We start from the raw sequence: 25,607 nt of genomic DNA on the forward strand, positions 1-25,607 counted from the left end.
GACTCTCCGCTTTTGCTGGACCGTTTACGTACATACTTCCAAAACTCAGCTGGCCTGTCAGAAGCGCTTTTTTCTAAGAATTCAATATACGAACTATGATCCCGTTTATATAGGCGTTTAGCGAGAGTTCGAAAAAAGCTGAACTCTTCCTTCCACTCGCTCGATGGAGAACATTTAGATTTCCTGTGTGCGCGACCTTTATGCTTCAGTGCACTGATAAGTTCAGATGAGAACCAGTGGGGATATTTACGTTGTTTATGTGTGTATTGGGGAATAAAACTACGCATGCTGCTCAGTACAAGCTCCGCAAACTGATCAACCTGGTCATCAACATTCGGTTTGTCAGTAACCTGTGACCAGTCAACGGTGGACAAGTGATGATAGAGGCCCGTGTAATCACCTCGCTTGAACGCAAATCTTGGAGATTTGTTTACGTAACTGCTGTAGCTCGTTGTTTCGGCTGATGCAGATAATCTTACGTTAAGTGGTGGGTGGAATTTGTCCGGACGTACAAGAGAGATGTTGGAGCGGGAAACTTCAAGGGGTTGATCGTTTGACACACACAGGTCTAAGACGTTGCCACTGGAATTGACGACTGAATTATGTTGCACTAGGGAATTAAACGCCAGAAAGTCCAAGAGCAGGCTGCACTTTTTCTCTGTGAAATGATTGTAATGAGAAAAGGTAAGCGTGCTCCAGTCAATTCCAGGTGCATTGAAATCCCCAAGAACAATAATTCTGTGCCCACTATGAGAAGATATCACAAGTTCAATAGAAGACATGACATCGTGAAACGAGGCAGGGGAAATGCTGGGCGGTAAATAGAAGCATCCAATCAACAATTTTTCACGGCGCTCAAGGTTGATTTCTAGCCAGATCGATTCTTCGATAGTTTCTAGGTCTTTCCGTCTAACGGATTTCAGTGAATTGTCAATGGCAATCAGCACGCCACCGCCTTTCTGTTTGGTTTCACTGAAATCTCGGTCACGGCGGAAGGTGGTGTAGGTCGGGGGAAAAAAGTCCGATGAGGGAATTTCAGTGCCGAGCCAGGTTTCAGAGATAGCAATAATAGGAAAAGCAGACGAAAGAACATTAGAGAAAAACTCGAGTGTCTTGGTACGCAGACCCCGAGCATTTTGGTAGAATATGTCTACGTCACACGGCACTTTGGATTCCAGTCACTATCTCAGAGGGATGAAGCATGTCATCGCGCAGCTCCCCACGAAATGGCTTGAAGAGGCATCCGAGGGGCCACATCGAAGGGTCATTCAGGCGTTGTAGTGTTTCCTCGTCAACTTCAATATAGAATGAAGAATATGACTGGAACTTTGTTTGAAGTCGCCGGCAGGAGATGGGAGACAGATCCAATGAAGCAATATGTTTCTTAATGTCAGCAGTAGTGGTGTCCGGGCTCAGCTTCGTAACAAAAATGGCCTTTGGCCATTGTGGCCTTCGTGGCCGCTGAGCTACAGATATAGTGGATGTTTTCATAACTCCAAACGAGGCGGGTTTCTTCTTTCTTTCACCCTCAGTCACCGCTGCAGAAGAGGCTGTCACAGGCATCACACTGACACGCTCCGACGTGTCTACGTCAGCTGGCGGTGAAGTCGAAGATGAAAGAATTTTGGAGAGGGGTTGTTCGGAGAACGCAGGTTGCTTGGAGGTCACAGACGGGTCAACGGTCACATGCGCTGGGGGTTTCACAGGTGCCTTCACTGCCACGGCGGCCGTGCGGCGCGTCAGCTCCTCACGCAGGAAGCGGACCTCTGCACGAAGGGAGGCGACCACGCGAGCTTGTTGTTCAACACCGCGGGAATGATCCTTACGGAGCCGCTCGTTGTCTTCGCGTAGTTGAGATACCTCGTCGCTGAGGAACGAGATTCCCTCCAATGCGTCGAGGAGGAGGCGGCGCAGCCCGGCGAGTTCGTCACCCGGAGGGGTACACGTGGAGAGGGAACCGGTTTGAGAACTGCAATGCTCACCGCTGCACCCCGACGAGTTGCTTTCGCTAGGCTTACCAGAAGCACGGCTCAGATCACATAAATTGCAGCAAAATGAGCGCGATCCAGACTTCAGGAGTTGCAGCTCTTCATCAGGCCAGGTTACACATTTCGCATGAACGCGTTTAGAGCAACTTTCACAGCGGAAAAACTGCTGCTTACCGAAAAACGGGCAGGAGCATAGCAAGCATGCATCCCGACTGGGAGCCATGGTGCGGGACTAATAAATAATAATAATAATAATAATAATAATAATAATAATAATAATAATAATAATAATAATAATAATAATAATAATAAATAACTACAATAATGATAATAATATTGCTAGCTCGATGCTGTGTCTGCCGCGTACAACAATCTGCCTATCCGTCATATGCAGTAGGCACACACGAGTGATTAGAGACTGCCGATGACGACTCGACAAATTCGTTTTCCATAGACTCACTCACTTTCTACGCGGCTCATTCTTAGGCTCGCTTACTTTCAACGTGTGCTCAGGGCAGAGAAAATCGCATTGTTCCAACCAAAATTCCCAGTAGAATACTAAATGTGCGTGGTGTCAAACGTTGTAGTTTTGGTAGATGATGCCTCACAAATCACGTGAGGTAGCTTGTCCTAAATCTCAATAGATTCAACGCGGAATTAGGATCGGACTGGTGGAGACATTCAACGCAGAATTAGGATCGGTCTGGTGGAGGAAAAGAACCAGCCTTTCATTTATATTTGAGACGTCGCGTTTGCCTTCACAGTGTCAGCCTCAATGGACATCGAAATTGTAAGACTCGTGACATGAAATTGTTGATGACGCGGCTTCCACTCTGTTACTGCCTGATAAAAGCTCGACACTGCTGCGTCCGTCAGTCTGTGTATTCATCCGACGACTAACGTCAATAAATCAAGATTAAACCATTGTGATAGATGAAGCAGTCAACATATACCCGGACACAATGTACGGTGAATCTTGCGCAAAGATGGCATCAACAAGCACATAATCAGTAGTACCCGATAGGCGCTCGTGGAAATCGCCGTCATTTGAGGAGTGAAACGGCCAGGTGTGCGCTCTCCAGTAATTGGGTAACCTCCACTTCTGCTCATGCATACACTACCACACAGCGCTTCAGGAACGCCAGAGGCAGAACTCGTAGCCTAAGTCGTGAACGTGCGAAGGCGTCCCGCTGCACGCTCGCGTGTCTCACTGCAATAATGCGCTCACTCGAACTTTATTGAAACGAAATGGAGTGGAAATGGGGGCGCTAGCCTACGTGGCGTTGAGTAGGGCGCCTCGATGCCAGCGTTGTACAGAGGAACGCGGGCATCGAGGTGTCCAAGCTCTGAGACTTACCGAAGCGCGTCCTGTCGGCGCTCGTTAGTGTCATGATACCGTACTTCAACTAAGATGGTGACACTGCCCTACGCCAACAGGGTCACTCTAAAAGGGAGCAAATGTCGAAGATATAAGGCGCGTTTCAAGGGCTCCTGCGTGAGCATGGGTAGTGAAGAGGGTAGACCGCCCGACTCCCATCGACGCGGACCAAGAAGTTGTGGGTTCGACTCCCATTTCATACAAAACGGAATTTTTTGTTGTACTTTTTTGTCATCTGTTAGTGTGAATTTTATTGACGTCACATCCGTGATGGGAATGACGTAAGTGAAGTCTTGGTGGACCCCAGCGTAAAACACTTTCCTGTTCAAATTATAAAAAATCATGTAATGGCGCAGTATGCTTTTCTTAAGTAGGTGTTATGACGTGTTGCAGACATGGCTCATACACGGGGCCGAGAGGGGGGTGGGGAGAGAGTTCCGATATTTCTGTGGAGTGCGTGTGCAGTTGCTTATGCTTGTTAGATATAGGGCAATCTTACAATATTTAGCCAAAATTTACAAAATTTTTAGAACAATGTTAGTAACCTGAAAAGCAAGGTAAATGTCCTTTAACAATAAAATCTTAAGTCTGGTGAAGGAACTGACGAACATTTTGAAGGTGTGTTTTTTAAGAATGTTAAGGCCCCGTTCGTTCAGCATTAATGCAAAGGAACCTTGACCGAATTGAACTTGCAGTCATATATTGTTACAAAATTTGACGGGTATGAGTTTGCGTATAGCTTTTACAACAGAATAAACATGTTAAGGAAAAGAGTCTACTTTCCATGTGCATAATGACAACATATTATTTGTTTCCAAATGTGTATAGTGCTTACTCATGATCGTACACGTAGGAGCTCCTATTAGTTTATGGATTCTAGAATGTGTGTCGAAAACGATTCGTGAGCCAACTCTAAATCCCCCCCCCCCCCCCCAAAAAAAAAAGTATCCGATGACCCCTTTACTTCCTGCCTACATTTTCTTCTTCAGACTGACTTTTGAATTGAGGCGACCTGTTTTCTTTTTCTCCATGTGCAGCCTACCCGAAACTAGGAGGTTTCCCGAAAACGGAAACGTTGCATTCCGGTAACGTTTTTGGCCCTCTTTTTTGTAATTTGAGCTGCAGTTACATATTTTTGCTGTCTCACCTTGGTGTTGGTAGAGGTTGTCATATACATGAAATTCGATTACAACAAAAACTTTTGCGAGCACAAATTCTGACATCGCGGCGTATAATACGCTGTACTCATTGTAGGGCATTTTTCAGCTATTTCCTGCTTTTCGGTGGACCTACTGCATTACCTATTACCAAAATAAAAGGCGCATTTAGGGTATATGTCAACTACATTGTTATGCAAGCTGTGGGTTGCAATACCCGTTTTGTAATAACCCGTTTCCATTGACGATCTAGTATCCTTTGCAAATTCCTCATTTGTGTATTGCGAAAAAAAAAAAAACGGTCATTCATTGACGCTGTTCTGTTTTGTCACGGCAAAGACAAGCAAAAGCATGACCACAACAAAATATAAATACATGTAAATTTTTGGCAATTTCCAACGGCTTATTTTTATGGAAAATGTTTAGCCCCACTGATTCGATAAAAACGACCAGGTTCAATATTATGTGAATCAGAAAAATGCTTGCGGAATGAAATTCATTTACATCTGCCACCGACAAAGCTTTATTTCGCTGGTCGCCATTCCTTGCTATTTATTATTTGGCCGAGTTGAAACTTCAATTTTAAAAGTACGTGCATTCGAAGCAAAGCCGTTCACTTACTTGCTTCCTTATTTTGTCATACATGAGAAGTAAGTGGTACGAAGTTGCTCGGGAAGATGTTCTTTCCTTGACATGATTCAGAGCAGTCACGGATAAGCACGACGAAATATTCGCTTTTTTTTCTCTCTCTCGTTAATATGCCTCAGGCTTTTGTGATAATACTGAATAAATTGCTCAGAGAAATTGTGAATATCTCGCGGTCTGAATGAGATTGGTGATAAGTGGCAGAGTGCCGCACCGCGGACGGCGACAGTGTGAACAACAACTACTAAGTTGTAGCCGACGGCTTGTTACTATGCTCTTCACAGCATGGTTCCAGCGCGACGTTCAGACATTTGCCTGAGCCTTTTTACGCATTGATCGATGCCGCTATATGACACGAACACACCATTGGCGGACAGCGCTTGTGTCGTCTTCCCTGTGTGCTGTGTCACCGCCTTCAAGATTGAATCTATTCCACTGACGAGATTGCGCGTGCGAATTAAAACTGCATTGATGCAACGAAATTTACTAGGGCGAAGCTTTCGCAAAGGTAGTGCTCTTGAATATATAAGAATACAAAGTGAAGTCCGTGGTTTTTTTTCTGGTGCCGGAAAAGGAGACGAGCGTGGTATATCTATGGACATACGCACAGTATACTCAAATGAGATCTCATCAACGACCCAAATTATCTTTCTTTACAGCGCCAAACCAAGCGAACGAGGAACAGAAACTCGGCCGGAAAGTCGCCATACCACTCGATGTTCTGGCTGCAGCACAGATGGTTGTACCTTCAGCGGGTAGGTTTCTGTAAGCCTGAGTATTCTGACTGCAGGCTTACCGCACTGAAAGATTGGCTGGATACAGTGGCAATCTTTTTTTTTTCCTTTTTCAACGCACAAAAGAACAAAAAACGATGCGGACACAGCGCTGTTTCTGCATCGTTTTTCGTCCTTGTTCTTTTGTGCGCTCAAAAAAGTCAAACATGAATCAGCAACATGCCCAAGCATACGCTATTTCAATTTTTTTTTGCACTAGTGTAACACATCTACGGATATACTCAAAAAGTGAAGAAGTCTGAGCTACGCCATCAATGTCAACATCGTGAGTCATAGCGCAAGCCCTCACTGTTGAAGCAGTATTTGTTTTTAAGTCAACTAGACTTTCCCATTAAAACTCGTCACACAGCAACGTGTCTAGAAAGACAGTCTGCACTCCGTGTTTAGAAACCTCATGTTTTGTTCTATATTTTGCATGTCGGATCAATAGAATAACGTTTCATCAACACTCACGGAAAGGGAAAAGAAGCTCATTCGTTGAAAATACCTCCCTCGACGGGACAAAATTGGATCTTTGAAGCCACAATGTTTAATATGAGCAAAGGAAGCGTTTGAAAGAGTTGTAATAGTTGTATCTTTGCCATCGCTGACATGCATTCATGTCGTGCTTAAAATGTATACTGGCGCTCTGCACAAGAGCTAAGTAATCGCGCTGTTCCGCGACGAAGTACAGTGATGCACAATTGGGTCACAACGCTCTCGCTTTGCAAAGGGGATAGCATAGTTCTAGCACGCCTGAGTATTCATTCTGCCTGCAGACTTCCCGTACAGAAATATTGGCTGGATGCAGTCGAAACGCCCACTTTTGTGGCCTTCTGGCCGATGCCAGAACACCGCCTTTGCTTACGTTATAACATTAGGTTGAAATGATTGTTTCTCTAGGTGGGAAGCGCTATGATGTGCCTATTCCATGTTGAATTTACGAAATATATTTAGCGGCGTTGAGGCCATTCGTTTGCGTTTGCAACATCATTAAGCCCTCTAGTCTCAGCTATCGGACATCCCTCAGAATACTGCCACCACGTTGTCTTGAACCTTTAAAAGACATTTAAGCACACCAAAAGCGTTTGAATGAGTGTCTTGGTATTTATTCATGTGTGCCCCACGTCAGACATCTCAATGACGACTGGTTACGAAGACTGCTACAGAAATACAAAAAAATGTGTGAAAAGCGTCACTACAACTAAACAGAAATTAATTTTCAAACAAGAAAAGCGCAATAGAGTTGGATTTTCGTTTTTGTCAATGCAGTGCAGCATGAACAGAGCAGTTTTGACTTGCCTTCGTCGTTTCCGTGTCCTAATAATTAAAATACACTCACACAAGTGCATTCTACAAGAAGTAATTTCTTCCACAGAAAGTTTTATCCACGACAAATATTAACGAACAGGAATCTACGATTGCTTAATGTCCCTCTCAGATTATTACACCCATCATATTTTGAAAAGGGAAATGAGACCTTTTTCATCTTCAATATAAAGGATCTATGTTCGAGGATACATCGATTCAGGATTTAAATTGACACTACCTGTAATACTGTCTTATCAGAAGTTAGTCATTTTTGTAAAAACTTTAAGTGACGTGTGGTACTGTACGGCGGAAATATTATGCTTCTTGCAAGCATGACAACATTTCTTTTTGTTTCTAGCACCCCGAATGCCAGGAAGGAAAACGCCACCGCCTCATCGAGGTGATGCTCTTTTCAACATTATTTACATATAGTTCGACATGACAGTGTTTCAGCGGTCTGCACTTTCTGCGTTGATCCGAATCGCAGCATCGCGTAACATATGTTCGTATATTTAGGTGTTTAGGTAAATCAGAAAAAAAGAGGCATTCTGTTGAACTAACTATTTTTCAAAACAACGCTGTTATTACCATCAATACACAACGCAAACGTTAACGCGGGGTTGCCAACTAAACACGATCAGTTCCAGATAGAAATAGTCATCACACCGCTTGCTATTGGGTTGGCTTTTCAAAGACACGTAATAGAACTAAGCCAAGCAATGCAAAAAAATTATTAGATGAATTGTTATGATAAATTTTTGCACTAAAAAAACCAAAACCCAAGCGTTTTTTTTTTAATTTCCAATAAGCTTGCTAGGAGTCTCCTAGGCCAAAATTTGTTCGATACTCCTTTAATGTGCCTGAACTCTCTCCAGGCAGAACTACACCTCTCGTCAGCATGAAACCTGTAAAACACACCTATCTTCTAAATCCAGCAATTATAAAATCCTTGTAACAGGATTCGTTGAAACCTTGCCTTCGATACACCTAATATGCATGTAACGTCACACATCTCACGAATGTGTACCACATCTAAAAAGGAAGCCCTATATCACATTTGAGTTTCGTGTGGCGTTACGCTATCAAATGCAGAATATTGTTTTTCGTTCCATTAAAATACACTGATCAGAATGAACATGGGATCCAACAATTGTTGTAGAATAAAAATAAGAGATCTTTTTGGTGCTCTAGGCGTATTTAGTCTAGTGTGAAAATATGCGCATTGGGGTATTGCAGTCAGTGGCGTAGGCACAGATCTTTTTCGTGAGGAGGGGGGCATGCCCTTGATTCGACGTGGGGTCCGGGCAGGTAAGTGTGGCCGAGTGTCATTTTGTGCTCTGTATGCCACGGCAGAAAAAAATGGGAGGGGGGGGGGCACCGCCCCCCCCCACTCCTCGCTACGCCACTACTTGTAGTTGCATTTCCGTCTCCAATTTTTGAAAAGTTTAGAGGAAATGTGGGACGGGGCCACTTTAGTCGTTTAATATTGACTCGGCCTTTTCACTATGCTAGGACCTGATATCGGGGTTTGCACAGTCAGGAATACGTGTATTTCAGCGGTGTGTGTTTCTATTCACGAAATGTAGAGTGCCTATTATTGAACGTTTTCATTTCCGAGAGAATAAAAGCGAAGCAAGAGTTTCAAGCAGGCAACACACGTTTGGGTGCACAAAAACACAATATAAATGCGAGCATGTGCTAATCGATGCTGATGATTGTATTTGGAGATAAATGGAGCTTTTAGAAGAGCTGCGTTGTATTGTTCTCTTGTATGACAGCTCAAACATCGCTATAGAAGAGCAACTCAACTTCGGCATTCTTTCCCGCAACTTCACAATATTTTGCTTTCACTGTGGATACATAGCTTCTAAGGTGTATTGGTGCTAAGCTCGAAGACGCGGTTTCGATTTCCGACAACGTCGCGCTCTTTTACATTGTGATTCTGGCACTTGAACAGACAATTTAATTTAGGTTCAACATGACCTTGTTTCCATATTGTTGTACAATGCGATTGCTACGTAATTGCTGGAGATTCGCCGATATACATTCCTAGAATCACACATGAACAGAATGTATGACCTAGTTTTTCCTATACCATGCCGCTCAGTCTCAGTACGGAATCAGAGCGAGAGTTTAAGTATACGCATTATGTACCCGGGCCTGCTAACAGTCACGGTGATAGATTTCGTCCATTCCTTAAATGTCTGATATGCTCTAGAAGCATGAGCTTTTTATCTTTGTCTTTGACAAACTACTGCACCACTAGACTGAACGGTACATTTCGTATATTAAGTTTGTACTGCATGTGTCTCATTTTGTACAATGTTTGTCGCAGTTCTTTGCATTAAACTTGAAACTACACTCAGTAATTTCTGAAATGTAAACCTATGTACTCATGTTAGTGGCACCGAAGTATTCCTTTCACCCATTATCAAACTTATAATGCCGATAATCTAGTCATGTAATGAACCGTGCTTTTCTATCCATAACGAAATATGCACGTTCCTTGCAAATACAATAATGGTTAAAAGTGAACCCTCGGTCTCATGTGCAGGAAGAAAGATTCAAATACTTTACAAAAGCTCCTGGCGTGAAGGTAAGATTTCCTGGAATATTTTTTTCTTTTTAGTTTTCTTTTATTGAATATATATTTATTCTTCTTTCACTTCGTGGAAAATGTCTAGGAACACTACATATGTTCGGCGCAACACTTCTGATAAAGCCAAAATATTCTGAGAGAGAGAGAGAAATAACTTTATTTATAAAGTCCAGCGAACTGGACTTGGGGTAGGCCTCAACCTCGGCCTAGGCATCGGCCGCGAGCCCTTGGGCTCGGGCGGCTTCCTCGGCTCGCTGGACGGTCCAAAGTTGTTCTTCGATTGCGGAGCTGAGCAGAGCCTTCTCCCAGCGCACCCTGCGGTTCGATACTGCCTCCTCATGGTTTCCGTGTGCTTTGTCGTCTAAGCTCGAGCACTCCCATAGTATGTGGCCCAGTGTTGCCCTTGCATCGCACATCTTACATTTGTCTGTCAAATAGAGATCAGGGTAACAGAGACGAAATATAACTGGGTTTGGGTAAGTGTGTGTTTGCAGCTGCCGCCACGCAACTGCCTGCTTTTTATTTAATCTGTTGTGTGGCGGTGGGTATTTGCGTCTTCCTAGCTTGTAGTGCTGCGTTATTTCATTGTAGCTAGTCATACGTTCCTCCCACTCCCACTCTTCCCCGCGTGGGACCTCGGTCGAAGCGGCGTCGGCGTTCGCAACGGCTCGGTTCGTGAGCTCTCGAGCCGCCGCGTGTGCCGCCTCGTTGCCGGCCAGCAGAGTGTCTGTGTGTGCGGGCGTCCATATAACGAAAGTGTCATTTTTGTTTCGGATTTTTCGCTCGTTATTCGTTAGGATTCGCAGCGCCTCTCGGGAGACCCGGCCGTTAGCATAGTTACGTATCGCCGCTTGCGAGTCACTAATTACTACTTCAGCCTCGGTGGTGACCACTGCGAGGTCGATGGCCACCTCCTCGGCCGTCTCGGTGAGTGTGGTTTGCACCGTAACGCTCGTCTTGCATATACCTTCGCAGTTGACCACCGCGGCCACATTTTGTAGGTAACATAGTAGGTAACATTTTGTAGGTAACCTGCGCGCGTACCTGGCCGCGTCCACGAAAACCGCTTCCTTGCTATTCCCGAATTTCCTGTGCAAGTCCTGCGCCCTCTTATTTCTTCTACCTGTGGTGGTGAAATAAACTACGCAAGAGTTTTCCGAGCACACTTTGTCAATCTAAACCAATTCATTGTTTCTCTTTAGTGTCCCTTTAAATCTTCATTTATACGCAGAGAGCGCAAAGTCGTCAAGGTTGGAACCAACTGACACGCTACCGGCGCATCCAGTCGTCTGTGTAGTGCACAGCTCAGCAAAGGTCGAAGTGAGATACCCGCAGGATGGTCTCTGCGACGCAATCATCTTCAACAAGGTCTTCTACCACAGTGGCCAGGTGTCCGTCTCGCAAGGAGGTAACTACACGGAGAACGTTATAACGTGAAAGGACAATTCTAGATAACCTTCGAACTCATCTAGGCCCGTAAATGGTGGGGACAAAAACGAAAACAAGAATAAACGTATGCATCAAACAAACGCGTTGCTATATAGTGATATGGTACAGGGGAGTGAATCATAGTCGGAAAAAGGGCCATATCACCGGGAGGATAGAAGACAGCAGGCCTTGTTTTGATAATTCAGATCACGGGTCTCAAACGCATTCCAGCTAGTGGGCAGCAGGCATGACATTTAGTACCGCAAGGGCCGGAACAGTAAAGAAGGTAGCAGCGGTGGGGGGTGGGGGGGGGGTACTTCGTACAGACAGTCGGCTAACGTTGCCATTTGAAAGACATTTCCAATATATTATATATGGGTCACTTCTGAAGGAGATTAGGCGCCAGTATTCCAAAATTATATGGATACTGATCTCAGAAATGCCCGAAATCTGGACGCCGATTCTGAAATAGAGTTGTTTCACAGTTATGTCTCAACACATGGTGACCGCAGGGAGTGCCTCAATGCAAAAATGCTTTACAGCAGTTATGCCTCTGTAGCTCACGAACGCACTTATGCAGAAAATAAAGAAAATATCGGATGAACACAGTAATATATCTGCCGCGGGCCGCAATAGAGGGCTCCGCGGGCGGCGTGTTTGAGACCACTGATTTAGATCTTTGAAACCACAGCGCGAAGCAAACAACACACATGATTTAGACACGAGCGTTCTGTTGTGTACATCGCCATTCTATTATTATTTTGTTTTGTCTTCGCTGTGACACTTCAAGTACTGAAAGCAGTCTCTGGTAACAAATTAAGCTAGGTACCATATATTAGTCTATCCACATGGACAACACGTAAAATATAATAATAATGGTTGTTCTACGCCCGAAAACCGCCATGCCGTTATGAGGGACGCCTTAGTGGAGAGCTCAGGGAATTTTGACCACCTGGTGTTGATTAACACACACCTTAATCAAGTACGTGGACCTCAAGCATTTCGTCTCCGTCGAAATGCGGCTGCCGCGGCCTGAAATCGATCCCGTTACATTCGGGTCAGCAGTCGAGCACTATGACGACTAGACCACCATGGCGGTACATGGACTACACGCATACAAACACTAAAAATAAACGGGGAAGCTGAGCCTCATTATTTATTCACTCACAGGCGTGCCTTAAATTGCGGATCAAACAAGTTGCAGTTTGTGTAAGGCACAATCCGTAAACATTTTCTTCTATTGTTATGTGCTGGTGTGCTGCGTCGAGCACGTTATAGACTACCAAAGAGTGAGCAAAACAACTTGAGTCAGTGTTCGAACATTTCGTGCTGGAACATTTAGCAATGAACAGGGTGCCGATGATGCATCATCAGTAGGATCACGCCGGGTGCATTTGTTGCTCATCATTAGGAAGTATTTCATTTCGAAACTAAATAAGTTTGGATGCTAGTGCTATATTAGCTACGACCAAAAATTCACTACGAACTAAACCTGCATTTTAAATACGGCTCATTCGTAGTGGTCGCAATATTTTCAGTTACTCTCTAGCACCACCTAAAGCGTTTCGGTATACTAAATAATATGTTATTTAAGCAAAATATGGAATATTAGTCAACACGGGATGTCGCTGAAGCCGACGTTTCGACAAGTGGACTTATCTTCTTCAAGGCTGCAACCTTGAAGTTCAGTTGTAGTCTTCATTTGTAGCCTTGAAGACTGTAGTAGGACGGAAAGGTTGGCGAGTTAGAACATGCCCATTGATGGGTATCGCACAAACGGACGAAACACGAAGGAATAAGACGGGATAAGCGCTGGTCTAACAACTGAAAGATTTTGTTTGAAAAATTCCAATATATACAGGAAACGTAAACCGCACACGTGCTTACGAGCGATCATGTACAAAATCTCCTCTTTTGATAGTGACAACGACGGCTGACATACAATTGCTATCACACTTTGCCATGTGGCATGCCTCTGCGATCTCGCATGTACATTGCTCACGAGGGTCCGTTATTATCTAGGTTTGTGCAAGCGAAGGCGTGCGACCGCAATCACGACTGAAGGGTGGTGTATCTTCGCGTCTCGCCAGCCATTGCCCTGATTGCGGTTGTAGGCCTCGTTTGCGCAAACCTCGATCATCACGCATCATCGCGATCGACGTTCACGTGAGATCGCATCTGCATACCACATGGCAAAGTGTGATAGCAATTATATAAGGCAGCCGTCGCTGTCAATATCAAAAGACGGGGTTCTGTTTATCGATAACTCACAAATACGTGCGTGGTTTACGTTTGCTGTATATATGTGAATTTTTAAAATATAATCCTTCACTTGTTAGACTAACGCTTGTCCCGTCTTCTTTCTCCGTGTTTCGTCCGTTTGTGCGCCCCCCGACGATGGCTTAGAGAAGACATGTCCGCTTGTTCAAACGTCGGCTCGAGCGACACCACCTGTAGACGAATTGGTCATCCCTTCAAACTTCCATCTTCCCCCGAACTTCGGCCGCTTTTGAATTTACGCAATGTAGTAGCAAGATGAATCTCTAGTGAAAACTCTTATGTAATCTTCCGTAGAACTGGTTTCTCCGAAGAAATCTTCTCGATGAATAATTTTGAACGCATTTCAATTTGATCATGAAGTTCGCATTTACGATTACCACTAACGTTAATAAAAAGAGCTCACTTATCTATCACTGCGTTGAAAGCTGCTAGAAATGAGCTGAAAGAGCTTGCACAATGTACAGGTGCCATACAAGCTTCCCCTTGCAGGCGGAATGCTGTCATCGTCTTGTGGCGTAGTGCTCAACAAGCGGTGACAGGGCTATTAATGCGGTGGCCTATACCACATTTGCAACAATGTTACCTAAAGACTAGCTACCACCCTTAGCGTTAGCTACAATTACTTCATTAAACTGTACTCGACAGCACTTACCGAACACAAAAGGTTTTCAAAAGAAAGCGAAAATGGCACATAAAAGGCAACATGTGGTCACTAATGTATAGGGTCATGAGCCTGCCCCAGTACCTTGGTAACTACTACATTTACGAAAAAAATGAAAACTAAACATTCGTTCCTTGGTTACAGTATGTTGTATGGCTGTAAAAATGTGAATCATTAGTGCTCGTATGTTGACTCCCATTGTGTTTACACAGAAAACCACACGTACCAGGAGTTCCTTGCGGCAGCGGCGAAGTCAAAGCTCACAGCGTTCATGTTGGCTACAGACCGGTACTTCGCCGTCTATGAGACGATCCCAGCTGCGCCCAGTCTCGAGGCTTTGCGCAAGATGAATGTGCGTGGGTTCGGCTTCCTCGGCGTTCGCGTGCAGAGCGCACAGGGTGCACTACTCGAGCACACCACCAGGCTCCTGCGATCGCAAGTCGAGGTAAGGCGGTAAAATTTGCTTTGTCACGTCCGAACGCGCAGTGCGTCGTCAGAAACGTGGTAGTCCTGCGTTTTTAAAGACATGATGAGAATCTTCCTTTTGCTCTTCCATATGCTAATGATCTCGACGATGCGAACGAAATTATTTCTCACCGAAATGAACTGCCATGTCTACTGAAATGGTAGGAGTACTTGCTAATATTGCCAACCATTTGCTGATGACGGTCTGGGTAGGTTAGCATTGGAGAGGCTGACTGCGCGGTGGTTAAGGTTTGCTGTTGTAGGCTATCACCTGTTATAACGGCAACACTGTTTTCATTCAAGTTGATTGGGACCATTAATTTGTGCAGGAGACCTTTAAGGAAATTCTGGCGGTTTGATATGCTTTCGTATAAACATATTCATGAGGGTACAATTTAAACTGCCTAAATGCGAAAGAACACACCAACACTGCCCTTTGTCCATCCAAATGGCTGTAGCAGTGTGCTCTAAGAATTCATTTTGGTTCCTGTATATCTCCCAGGATACCTTATTCATATATAAATTCTAAGCAATAAAATCAATAGGCGATCATTTATGCAAACATAAATTTGTTCAGCGAAGGCCAGAGGGTCCCCGGAATGAAGAAACCTCTCACCTAGGGCAGAATCGGGACTTGCCCTGATATACTGTTTAAAAATAAAGGTTTATTCCGCCTCCCCCTCCTCCTCTACAATAAATGAACCGTAAATAGTTAGAGAGATAAAAGAATTGGGATCTGCTTACCTTGCCTTGGTAAAGTGTTTCGTGAACATGTGGGCATTATACCATTTATCAGAGCAAACCTACTAAGAGCAAAGCGCATTCCGATTATATAAAACGCACTGTGTACATGCCGGGATCAACTTAACTAGAACTTATAGTAGAAGAAGAACTTGAGTTCCTATGCGGGTCTTTGACCTATTCAGTCCAACAATATTTAAGCGTGCAATCTTGATCTTAGGAAGAATATTCGCGCGAATCATCATCAGTGTCCTCTACATATTTATATCTGGATGTAGGCCTCGCCCGGAGATGTCCCATTACCTGTTTATCCTTGCGTCCAGGGTCGTACCCAGGAATTGTTTTCGAGGGGTCTTTTTGTATAAAACGGCTAACATTGGCACTGGTGGTCGCTCTGAAGGCGTGCAAGTATCTTAGTGTCACCCGAAAAGTTAAAGCATGAAAAAATTTCAGGGGGTATCAGAATCCCCTCAATTTCCCCTTAGTTAAAGGGACACTAAAGGCAAATAACAATTTATGTCAGAGTGAAAGCCCAATGTATGACAACTTCTAAAACGGCAATATTATCAACAGCAGTGCCCTACTTACCGAGAAATTAAGCGCCACGAGTGGGACATTTTCGAAGTGATCCCGATGACGTATGGAAGTCGGCCTACAATAAATCACTAGTAATCAAACTAGCAAAAGTAAAAAAAGAACATTCTGAGCATCAAAAGACGTAATAAAATGATGTTTGTTCGTTTCCGCTTGATTCATGGAAAACAAAACTTCCGTGGCGTTGTCATGGGGAACGGCGCGCGTGGTTCAAAGGTTCCGTTTTCGCCGAACTGCGCCTCGCCCGTCTCAGTGGTAGTTTCGGGATCGCGTACTGCCGTGCGTGTTTTGCGCGCTCGTGAAAGTCGATCTGACAGAAAGTTCGACAAAATGCCGCATGCGTGTGATATTGCCGGATGCCCGAATGGTGCACAACGCCAGTGCTGCAGCAAGGAAACCGGTGTGTCTTTTCACTGGGTGCCGCGGAATGAACCCTTACGCTCGAAGTGGCTTAGTGTCATGCCATTGCGCCAGTGTGCTAAACAGTCAAAACCTCTTCGTGTGTGCTCGCTGCACTTTCGTACTGAGAATTACGAGACCAACCGCAACTTGGTGAAGGCTGAGAAAAGCAGGGATCGATGCGCTAAATGCTTTTCATGCGGTAGGAAAATAACCCAGAAAGAGCGTCATATTTCATCGAACTCATGACTTAGTTATTTGATTCATACTTTTTTACGTCTAATACACAAGCTACACCGCCTGCGGTGAGCGCATGTCCATATTACGGCGTTCATACGCCATGCAATCGGCAGACTGCACGACACGCATGAATACATATTGGGGGATTTGCGCCTACTTTACTGGCTAACCAGCACAGCCGCGTGCGCAGTGCTGAAAGGAGCTGCTGGGCAGCACAGAGTCGGATGGTTTTTTTTAAAATAGGCATGCAGCGTGTCACCTTATGTGCAGCCATTTCTTGGAATTAGCTTCCTACGAACTTCCTTATCTTGCCCGCAGGACCTCGCTGGCATGCTGAAGGAGGTGCAAGTGACCGACAGCGTTGTCTTCCTTGGAGTAACAACAGAGGAGCACATGTTCAAGGACAACGTAGCTACATCGGCATTCAAGTCACTCATCAACAGCGTTCAGTAAGTATGCCAGATTACTTTGGCCATCTCATCCAGGGATGTCCACGATGGTCCTTTGTTCTGAGGTCGGCAGGAATGAAGTTGCTCAAACCATTCTTTCTGAATATGCTAAGTTGCACTGATTTGGAGCTGGGCAACCAATGCGTCACACCCCAGCGTTAGCGTACAACCTATTGACGTTCCTCGTGAAATTGCCCGGTAACTGAGATATTAAAAAGGAAAGAGAAGTAGTATTCGTAGATTTGATAATCGATCGCTCATCGCGATTTCTTCGAAACCCGTCTGTAATCGATAAACTAAAAACGGAACTAAGGAAATGGCTGGCTCTCCCGTAATCGACGGTAAGGGTAAGCATGAAATACCTACCAGCAAAGCAAATTGGTTCGAGGTTATACTAGCCGCAATCTTGTTCATGTTCGCTAGGGCACACCTCACCAAACTCCAAAACACTACGCTGAGCACTCATCCACATGTACGCAATTGTATTGCTGTCACTGAGCCGGAAAAATTTTCGGCCTTGCCTAGCCGTACGCTCTCGTTGAAGTGTCCGTATAACGGCGCTGGCATTTGGCTCCACGTAACTTGAAGGCTACCGATAACGGGAAGTAAAAGCATTTAATGCGTAAAAAGATGGGACATGTTCATGTTTGTTCATTTGATAAACCGAACTGCGCAATATCTTTGGTGTCATTGATAAATATATACCTATATACACAATACTAATGTTGGTAATGACTGGCAGTTTTCTTCCAGCGTTCTGAAATGCTATTGTCCGGGGGAGTCATAATTAGTTGCTCAAGCTATTGGTGCTTGTGTCATATATTATCGTAAATACGCCATCCAATATGTTTGTCGTGTCAGAGGGGCAGTATATTAATGTAGATGCTTGTTTCTTCATTACTCTCATGCGATTCGTTCTCGCGCAGAGTGCACCTTTTGATCATAGAGAACCACCAGCTGAAACATGACGACTGCCTTGGAAGCCCCATCACTACCTGGACCAACGCAAGTGGCATAGCTTTCGACGAGCCGCAGGTGAACGTTGTCGGCAGCTCCCGCTTTTCGGCATTGCTCTTCCGCAAAATATTTTCATTTTGCGGCATTTCACAGTTTGCTGGCTCGGATAACAAGTCGATAAGGGTTTTCTAGATAGGTGACTTTTCGTTGACTCTGCGAGACAGTTAAGTACACTTGTTCGCAGTAAAATAGGTACTATTTCCGTGCTACATAAAATTCTCTCATCGTCGGCCAAGCCGGCGATGAAAGAATTTTTATGTAGCAATGGCATATTAGTTAATTCCACCGTGTACTTATTTCCACACATCCCGCTCTGGTCTCCTTCGCAGCTTTAAGCGATACGCGGCTTTTCTGTAATATTCATTTGTAAAGTCGACAACAAAATGATAAAGCTATTGTGACAACGATTGTGAACAGTTGTATAGTACAGCTAAAAAAACAGGGCTACACCCTTAGGATGAGTTCATAACTTGTGTCTGTTCCTGGGGTTCGAATGCGGGCATGCTCGTATCAATCGATGGGTCCCTGCGTACTGAAAGTTCTTTGGTAGAAATAATTTTGAAGCCATCAAGCATCACCGTCACTCGTCTCCTGGTATGCCGGTGCGATGTTGGTTACACCAGACAGTGCAGTAACAAAGATAACTATTGATACAATACATAGCAGGGTCAAAAATACATTTTTTTTAGAAATCCCTATAAAAAATTATTGCGAAAGAAAAGACGAAACGCATCTTGTTACATATGCTGCATATGTTACATATGGAGGCCAATGCTTGCTTCCAGTCAGCATTCTGCGGAGTTGGTTTAGTAGGGTACGCAGTGTGTGCTGTATCTTTTTTCGCGATCATTTATTTTTAAATCCTTGCTTCTTCGCATATTCACGCTCATGTGGGCTGCTGCCTAGGATCTGGCGCTTTCGATTTGATTCACCCGTCCCCAGTACATGCAACTCCTGGGAAACGGGATAAACTTCTCGTGCCTTCTCCTGGCGCCTCTTGCCTACGGCACTCTTGGCCCACGCTGGTGATGCGTTCGCCTCAAGTTCCTATACTCGAATGATCTCGCTGTTTCGTCTCCGTTTAGAAGCACAGGGGCCGCGTAGTTGGTGATGTGTCTCCGAAGCCAGCGGTTTTATATAGAGAGGGTCTAGGAAGCCATGACGCGCAGTTTTAGCACGGGCGCTTTTATGACAGCATCGCAAAAAACTACACGGAGTGGTTAACTTACATAGCCAGGCAGCCATTACGAAACGGGCGATGTTTTTCGTAAATAGACACGTTGGAAGTAACAGTCTCTTTTACATGAGGTGCTAATAGCGCTATGTCAGTGTCAATGGTATTTGTGCTCGCTTTGTAGGCGACTGCCAGCTGGATGACGGAGTCGGGAATGCGCCCTTCTCTGGCTCACACCGTGGTGGCCTTCTCCTCGTGGATACCGGCCATGCAATTTGTACGCAGCGCAGACGCCACCACGGAGACGTGGAACGGCACGAGGCGATGTTTCGTCTTCAGCTTCAGTCCATACGACAAAACAGTACGTCATCCTCCAAAAGAATCCCATCCCTCGCAGAGCGATGTATTTGCGCGTTACAGCAAGTACAGCAGCAGAGTATAAATACGCTGCATTACGTAGCTTTACCTCGTTGAGCCGGGTAGGAAAAAATGCTATGGATCTGGTAAATGCTAAATACACCAAGGGTATATTAGGAAAAGTACAGGTATTTGTACATATTGCTTGGGGAGGGCTCAGCTGCCAAGTGCGATATTGGACCAGAAACCTACTGTTATTTAACTGACTATTTTTACCGTGACTGATATCTAGAACGTGCCTTCAGCTAGTTGTTGCCTTATTAACCATACGTTTAAAGGAAGTTTTGCACACGCAAAGACGAGAAAGATGTGCCGTGAGGCCTTAGGCAACGTAGTACCTACGTCTTCCGTTTCTTACCGTGTATGACTAATGGAACAATGACTTTAAAAGAGCTAAACATCACAGCGTTTGAAAATGTTTTCACCTGGTTGAAAGTATTTTCGCAAAGTTGCCTAGATGTACTGAACTGTATACGAAATATTTTCAATAAAAGCTAAACAGCGTTACGCGTAGTTGTTTCGTTTTCATCTTGACCGTGTTCCATGGCATGAAACACAATTCTCTCGATTGGCGCAGGCCAAGCCAGATTGAGAACCTTCACGACTGTTTTAAGATGTTCGAATAAGATGACGCGCACGACTTGAGTAATTGAGTCTGTTCTCGAACTAACGCCGGCACTAGCGATAACAATGGAAACTTCGATCATGCATCGAAGTGCGAATAGTGCTTCCTTTCTCTTTCACTTTTCTTTTTGCTGTGCGCGAATTTTCCAACAACTCGGTTTTTTACACTTTGGCGCCGTGATTCTTCAGCGTCGCAACCACGCGACAATAGGCTAACATTAAAACATTGCACTGCGCGAAACATGCGAACCTACCTGTACAGATAACAGTGCGCTGGATAGCGAGCTAGTACAAGCTCTAAGCCTCGTTAAATCGTGTATTATAATGTGTACGCAACTGATAATCTGTCGAATCTAATGCGCTATATTACGTCTGTTAAAGTTTTTAATTAATTTTAGATGCATAAAACAACACTTACCAATACCTTCACTTTGGGGCTTTTTAATGTAGTACGCGGTAATACAACGGTGTCGTGAGACGTGTTCTAGCCATACGGTGCATTCGTTTAAAATAAATCCTTTCGATCTTTAATAATTGGATTACGTTGCACGTTGAATTGCACGCAGATATGTAGCCATCCGAGACGATACCACAACATCAGCGACATGTACTTCGCCAAAGACGAAGAAATGCAGGGCGTTTACGTCTACGAGGATCCTGACATCCTCAAAGAAAAGGTAAATGTCGTGGGCAATATGAGCGAGAACGCCCGAGCGCGTGGCAAATTGCTTCGTACCCGACGTTGAATAATTCGCGGGGGAGGCTGATAGAGACAAAGTGGAAAGGGCGTCACGGTCCACTAAACGTTGGCACTCCCGCCTCGCTAGTGCTGACACAAAACTGCAGCTGGCTGCGTGTCACCAGGCGCTTCCGATGATAAGACGGGAACGCTAAGCAGAGCGCGGTGGGGCGCTTTCTTTAGCTCTGTACGCAAAAAAAAAGACAAAGAAAAAAGTCATTCTCTTTGCTGCGCGTGAGAGCCACAACAGGCGCTACAATATCAATTCGTTATTACTTCATAAGTCAACGATGCGCGTGTTGTTAAAGGAGACGCGTACTTGGAGTGAAAACATTGCTCCGAAAAGCGTTGCCCTTTTCACTGTATATTTAAAGGCGCCATCCGAGTGTTGATGTAATTGGAGCTCCTGGCTATTCTTCCCGCGCTGGCGTGTTCGCGCTCATTCGGCTAGCGATAGTACGAGTATACCGCCGTTGTAAAGAAGTCGTAGCGGCATATTGAGCAGGTCTAAAAACACCAGATGGTCGAAGTTCTCGGACTCCTCCACTGCATCCTGGTTCCTGTTCTGGCACGCATGTCCACAAATAATTACTAGTACATTTTAAGCAGGTCGACATTGTCATTTCGATTTCGCAGTCTATCGGTCTTCTGAAGAGAGCTTTTAGAGAGTGGCAACGTTTCCTTGAGCTTAGTGCAAATGAAGATAGAAAACAGGTACAATAAGCTAGGGCAAAATATGAGGCAATAATGACTACTTGCATATACTGTAAAATATTACTCCGAATATCATTTCTAACAGCGCAGCTGTTTGAGCTCGGCAAATCTCCGATTCGCCTCCGCAAAAACTATCATGATCGTGCCGGCAATATATATATATATATATATATATATATATATATATATATATATATATATATATATATATATATATATATATATATATATATATATATATATATGTCTGACATATATATATGACATCTGACATATATATATATATATATATATATATATATATATATATATGTCAGATGAAGTGTGAAGGTGACCCACCTCCACTGGTTTCACGAACAGAACCCACTACCCACAGAAAACCTTCGCAGGTTGAGCAGCCCGGTGCAATAAGCTGAAAGGAATTGCGCGACGCTCGCCTACAGGGCCATTTACGCACTACGGTGGCTCTGCGCAGAGAAGAGCTATTCCGGTTACTTTTGGGGGTAACTGTTGGTTGCATTTATCTACTTTCCCAACATTAAGAATTCGCAAAAATTCTCAGCTGGGTGACAATTTTGCGATGCAAATGGATCCTCAGGAGCGAAAACGCGAATAGTATGCAGTTTTTATTTAAAAAAAAAAGGATTGTTTGCTTCTGACCATCAATATTTTGGAACTAATAACCCGTGTATTGGCGTTGCTCGCTAAGAACCTACTTAACGTCTGCTAATCTCTTCTACAATGTACAACATTGTGATATTGTGATCAACATACGGCGAGGCAGGAAGCCTTAGTAGGAAACATGGCCTCTTGTGTACCGTGCTCACAACGCATTTCATTCACACGTTAAAGTTTTTTTTTTTTTTTTTATTTCTCTTCCCGTTCAGGTTATGCAAGTGAGGCGTGCCATGAGCGGAGCTACCGCCAACGTCGGCTGGGCCTTTTACGGCCTGGAATACGAAGCCGATGACGCCGGCCAATGCGGGAGCCGCTACGATCGCATTTCGGCTGTGAAGACGGCTCTGCGAAGTTTGCGGGATGTGCGTGCAGTGTAATTCCGCTGAATTGAAATAATCCTCAACAAAGGCCTGTTAGCTGGAGCGCCTCCAACTCATACGGCCAAGATTAAATTTTCGACGTCTCCGCTGCCCTAATGTTTTGCTTTTCAGGCGGTCGATGTTTCACGACACGTTGCGAGTTTTTCTAATATAACGTTTTTGAACGTGTCTACAGTATCACAAAACGTTTTTTTTTACCCTGACGCATATGCCTTTCATCAAAGCGCTTATATTAAGGGTTATAAAAACACTACGTGTACACCCTGCCCGCATGAGACATTTTGCGCGCGTCCCATAAGCCAATGAAAATTTTTGATGTTTCACTTCCGTTTTCGTGTGTCGCGTATGGGTTTCCAAGACTTTCCAATAAAATCTGCTTCAGATGAACGTATTTCAAAGAATGGTTGTTGATTCCCCACAATCTTTATTTGCTTATCGTATACGGAGTTTCGCTGAAGCAGTTCTTCAGACTGTTTCACAGCGCATGATAGCCCGTGGTTTCAGAGTAACTCCTCCTAGAAAAGTTAATAATGCAAGTATGAACAAATATTTGCGAAGCTTATCTGCAGTGTCGCGTCTCTCTTTGAACCACCCTGTGATGAGTATTATGCTCTTCTGACAACTAAGTGTAGGCACCTTATTCTGAGGTTGTGCTGTTCATGATATAGCTGAAGGGATGAAAGGAACGAAAACAATATAATGACCACGATAACAACATAGGATGGAATGGACTTTGAAGCCTACTGCCTCTGCGAATTTTCAACAATTCATAATACATTATATCTTCCCGCCACCTAATGAACTAGGAATGGGAAAAGAAACGGAAAATCTCCACTGAATATTAATGTCAGAAAATCACTAGTTTGACACATACACGTGTGTGACGTAGCTTAAGAGACACATTCGGTATACATGTGCAGCCGCTAAATCAAAGAACCATACGTATTAAAAATGAACAAAAAAAGGAATGCGAGAAAGTCGCTTTTACCGCGAGGGCAAAGCAATGAATGCCATAGCAACAAATTTGAACGTCACGCGAAGTAAGGCTGTCATCTTTAGGAGCAATTATAATAGCAGTAAGCATGAGCTTGCCAAGTAAGCAGATGTGTTGTGGCGTTGTCAGACATATATGAGGAGAGAGAAGCGATGACCACACGCCACGTGTAGAATGACCGGTGTCGACTGCAAGCAACTCCTGTGGCAGATCATTCATTTCGTAAAGCATAGGACTGCTTGCTCGTGAGATAAAACAAGGAGCGTACAGCCCTACAAGCGCAACTACCTGGTTGTTATAGGATGATGTCTGTGCCATTATAAGAACTTGGCAGCGTAAACAAACAAGACACGGAATGAGAAGGGCACTAAAAAGCGCAAAATAAAACTTGGATTTGTTCACAGTAAAAATATATAGCGCAGAAAATCAGAGAGTTGAGGGAAATGCAAGAGACAAGGGTCAGCCCAAATCAAGTGCCGTCATGAAACGAGATGTTAGTCTAAAAGCCTTATAGAGGGCGAAGTGACACAAATATCAGTTTTTGATTTATGAAAAAGGCTTCAGCAATCTCTATAGTTGTTGAGTCATGATTGGAATACAAATCTGAGCAGCGCAAAAAGTCTGGTACCCAACCACACTTTGCGTGATGAGCAGATGAGTTTAAGCCCGGTGCCAACGCCTCCTCTTTTTCTGTGCCTGGGCGAAGGAGCGGAACGCAATGGAATCGATTGATTGATTGATTGATTGATTGATTGATTGATTGATTGATTGATTGATTGATTGATTGATTGATTGATTGATTGATTGATTGAAAACTTTATTGGAATATATACAAAGTGCTCTCGCTTGTTGGCTTCAGCACCATGGTGTAAAAAAATGGGAAAGAAAATAGAGAAAAAAAAGATAAAAAGGTGATTTTCTTAATCTGGTGAGCTTGTGCTTGTTATTGCTGGGTGCTTTTAGCCGCTAGGCACCACCACCGCAGTAGATCCGTCGTCGCGTCGTCGCTCGCGGAAACGAATGCCGTGGCTGCATTCGAAGCTGCTATATGGTTCAGTTTACGGCTGTATTCGCGCTGTGTAAAGTATAATGAAAACTTGTAAACGGGAATCACGAAACGCTTGTCGTTCTGGGCAGGCTTGGCCTGACGGTAAAGAAGTGGGAGTCGCCCGCTGCGCGCTGACGCGCGCCTTGCAGGACCTCAATAAGGCTTTTCAACCAACCAGAACACGGGCGCCGATTTCTCCGACTTGCGATGTAATAACTCTCATGGGCGAGAGGATGAGTACAGAGAGAGGGAGAAAAAAAGAAGGAAAGAGGAAAAGGAGGAGGGAAGAACGCGTATAGAGAGTGAAAGAAGAAATAGTAATTGGGAATAGATAGGGAAGAAGAAGAGAAAAATATTGAAGGCGAGATAACGACTGCGGAGAGAGAGAAACACATAGAAAAAAGAAAGAAAGACAGAGCGAAAGCGAGCAAGAAGTGGGAAATGGAAGTGGGAGGGGGGGCACGGCCAAGGCAGGCAAGCTTTGTGCCCACAAGCTCTGCTCTGTCCCAACCTTTCGTTTCAAATTGTTTAACGGATATAAGCACATTTTAAAGAAGGTGTCGCACCCCTAAATAACTTGGACTTGTTTTTCGCGGCATTTTTATTAATGGTTATGAGGCCCGAACAGGTTTGTATGCATTGAGAAACTGCAGAGCTGACATCGCACCATGCGTTACTACACCACTCGGCGCACGTCGGGCCACATACCGTCAT

At 44.4% G+C, this 25,607-nt stretch overlaps 1 protein-coding gene across 1 annotated transcript in view; it reads left to right on the top strand.

Annotated features, from left to right (window-relative positions):
* The window catches only part of LOC119374281 (uncharacterized), a 43,295-nt gene extending 20,068 nt beyond the window's left edge, over positions 1-23,227 (top strand). Inside the window, exons 6-14 of the mRNA XM_049410853.1 lie at positions 5,828-5,923; positions 9,807-9,848; positions 11,083-11,259; positions 14,433-14,665; positions 16,978-17,108; positions 18,035-18,143; positions 19,484-19,660; positions 20,907-21,017; positions 22,681-23,227. Coding sequence (XP_049266810.1) covers positions 5,828-5,923; positions 9,807-9,848; positions 11,083-11,259; positions 14,433-14,665; positions 16,978-17,108; positions 18,035-18,143; positions 19,484-19,660; positions 20,907-21,017; positions 22,681-22,848 — 1,244 coding nt within the window. The 3' untranslated portion in view covers positions 22,849-23,227. The remainder of the gene's footprint in view (positions 1-5,827; positions 5,924-9,806; positions 9,849-11,082; positions 11,260-14,432; positions 14,666-16,977; positions 17,109-18,034; positions 18,144-19,483; positions 19,661-20,906; positions 21,018-22,680) is intronic.
* Positions 23,228-25,607: the final 2,380 nt, after the last annotated feature.

Source organism: Rhipicephalus sanguineus, chromosome 11 (assembly GCF_013339695.2).
Source record: "Rhipicephalus sanguineus isolate Rsan-2018 chromosome 11, BIME_Rsan_1.4, whole genome shotgun sequence".
Classification (NCBI taxonomy): Eukaryota; Metazoa; Arthropoda; class Arachnida; order Ixodida; family Ixodidae; genus Rhipicephalus; species Rhipicephalus sanguineus.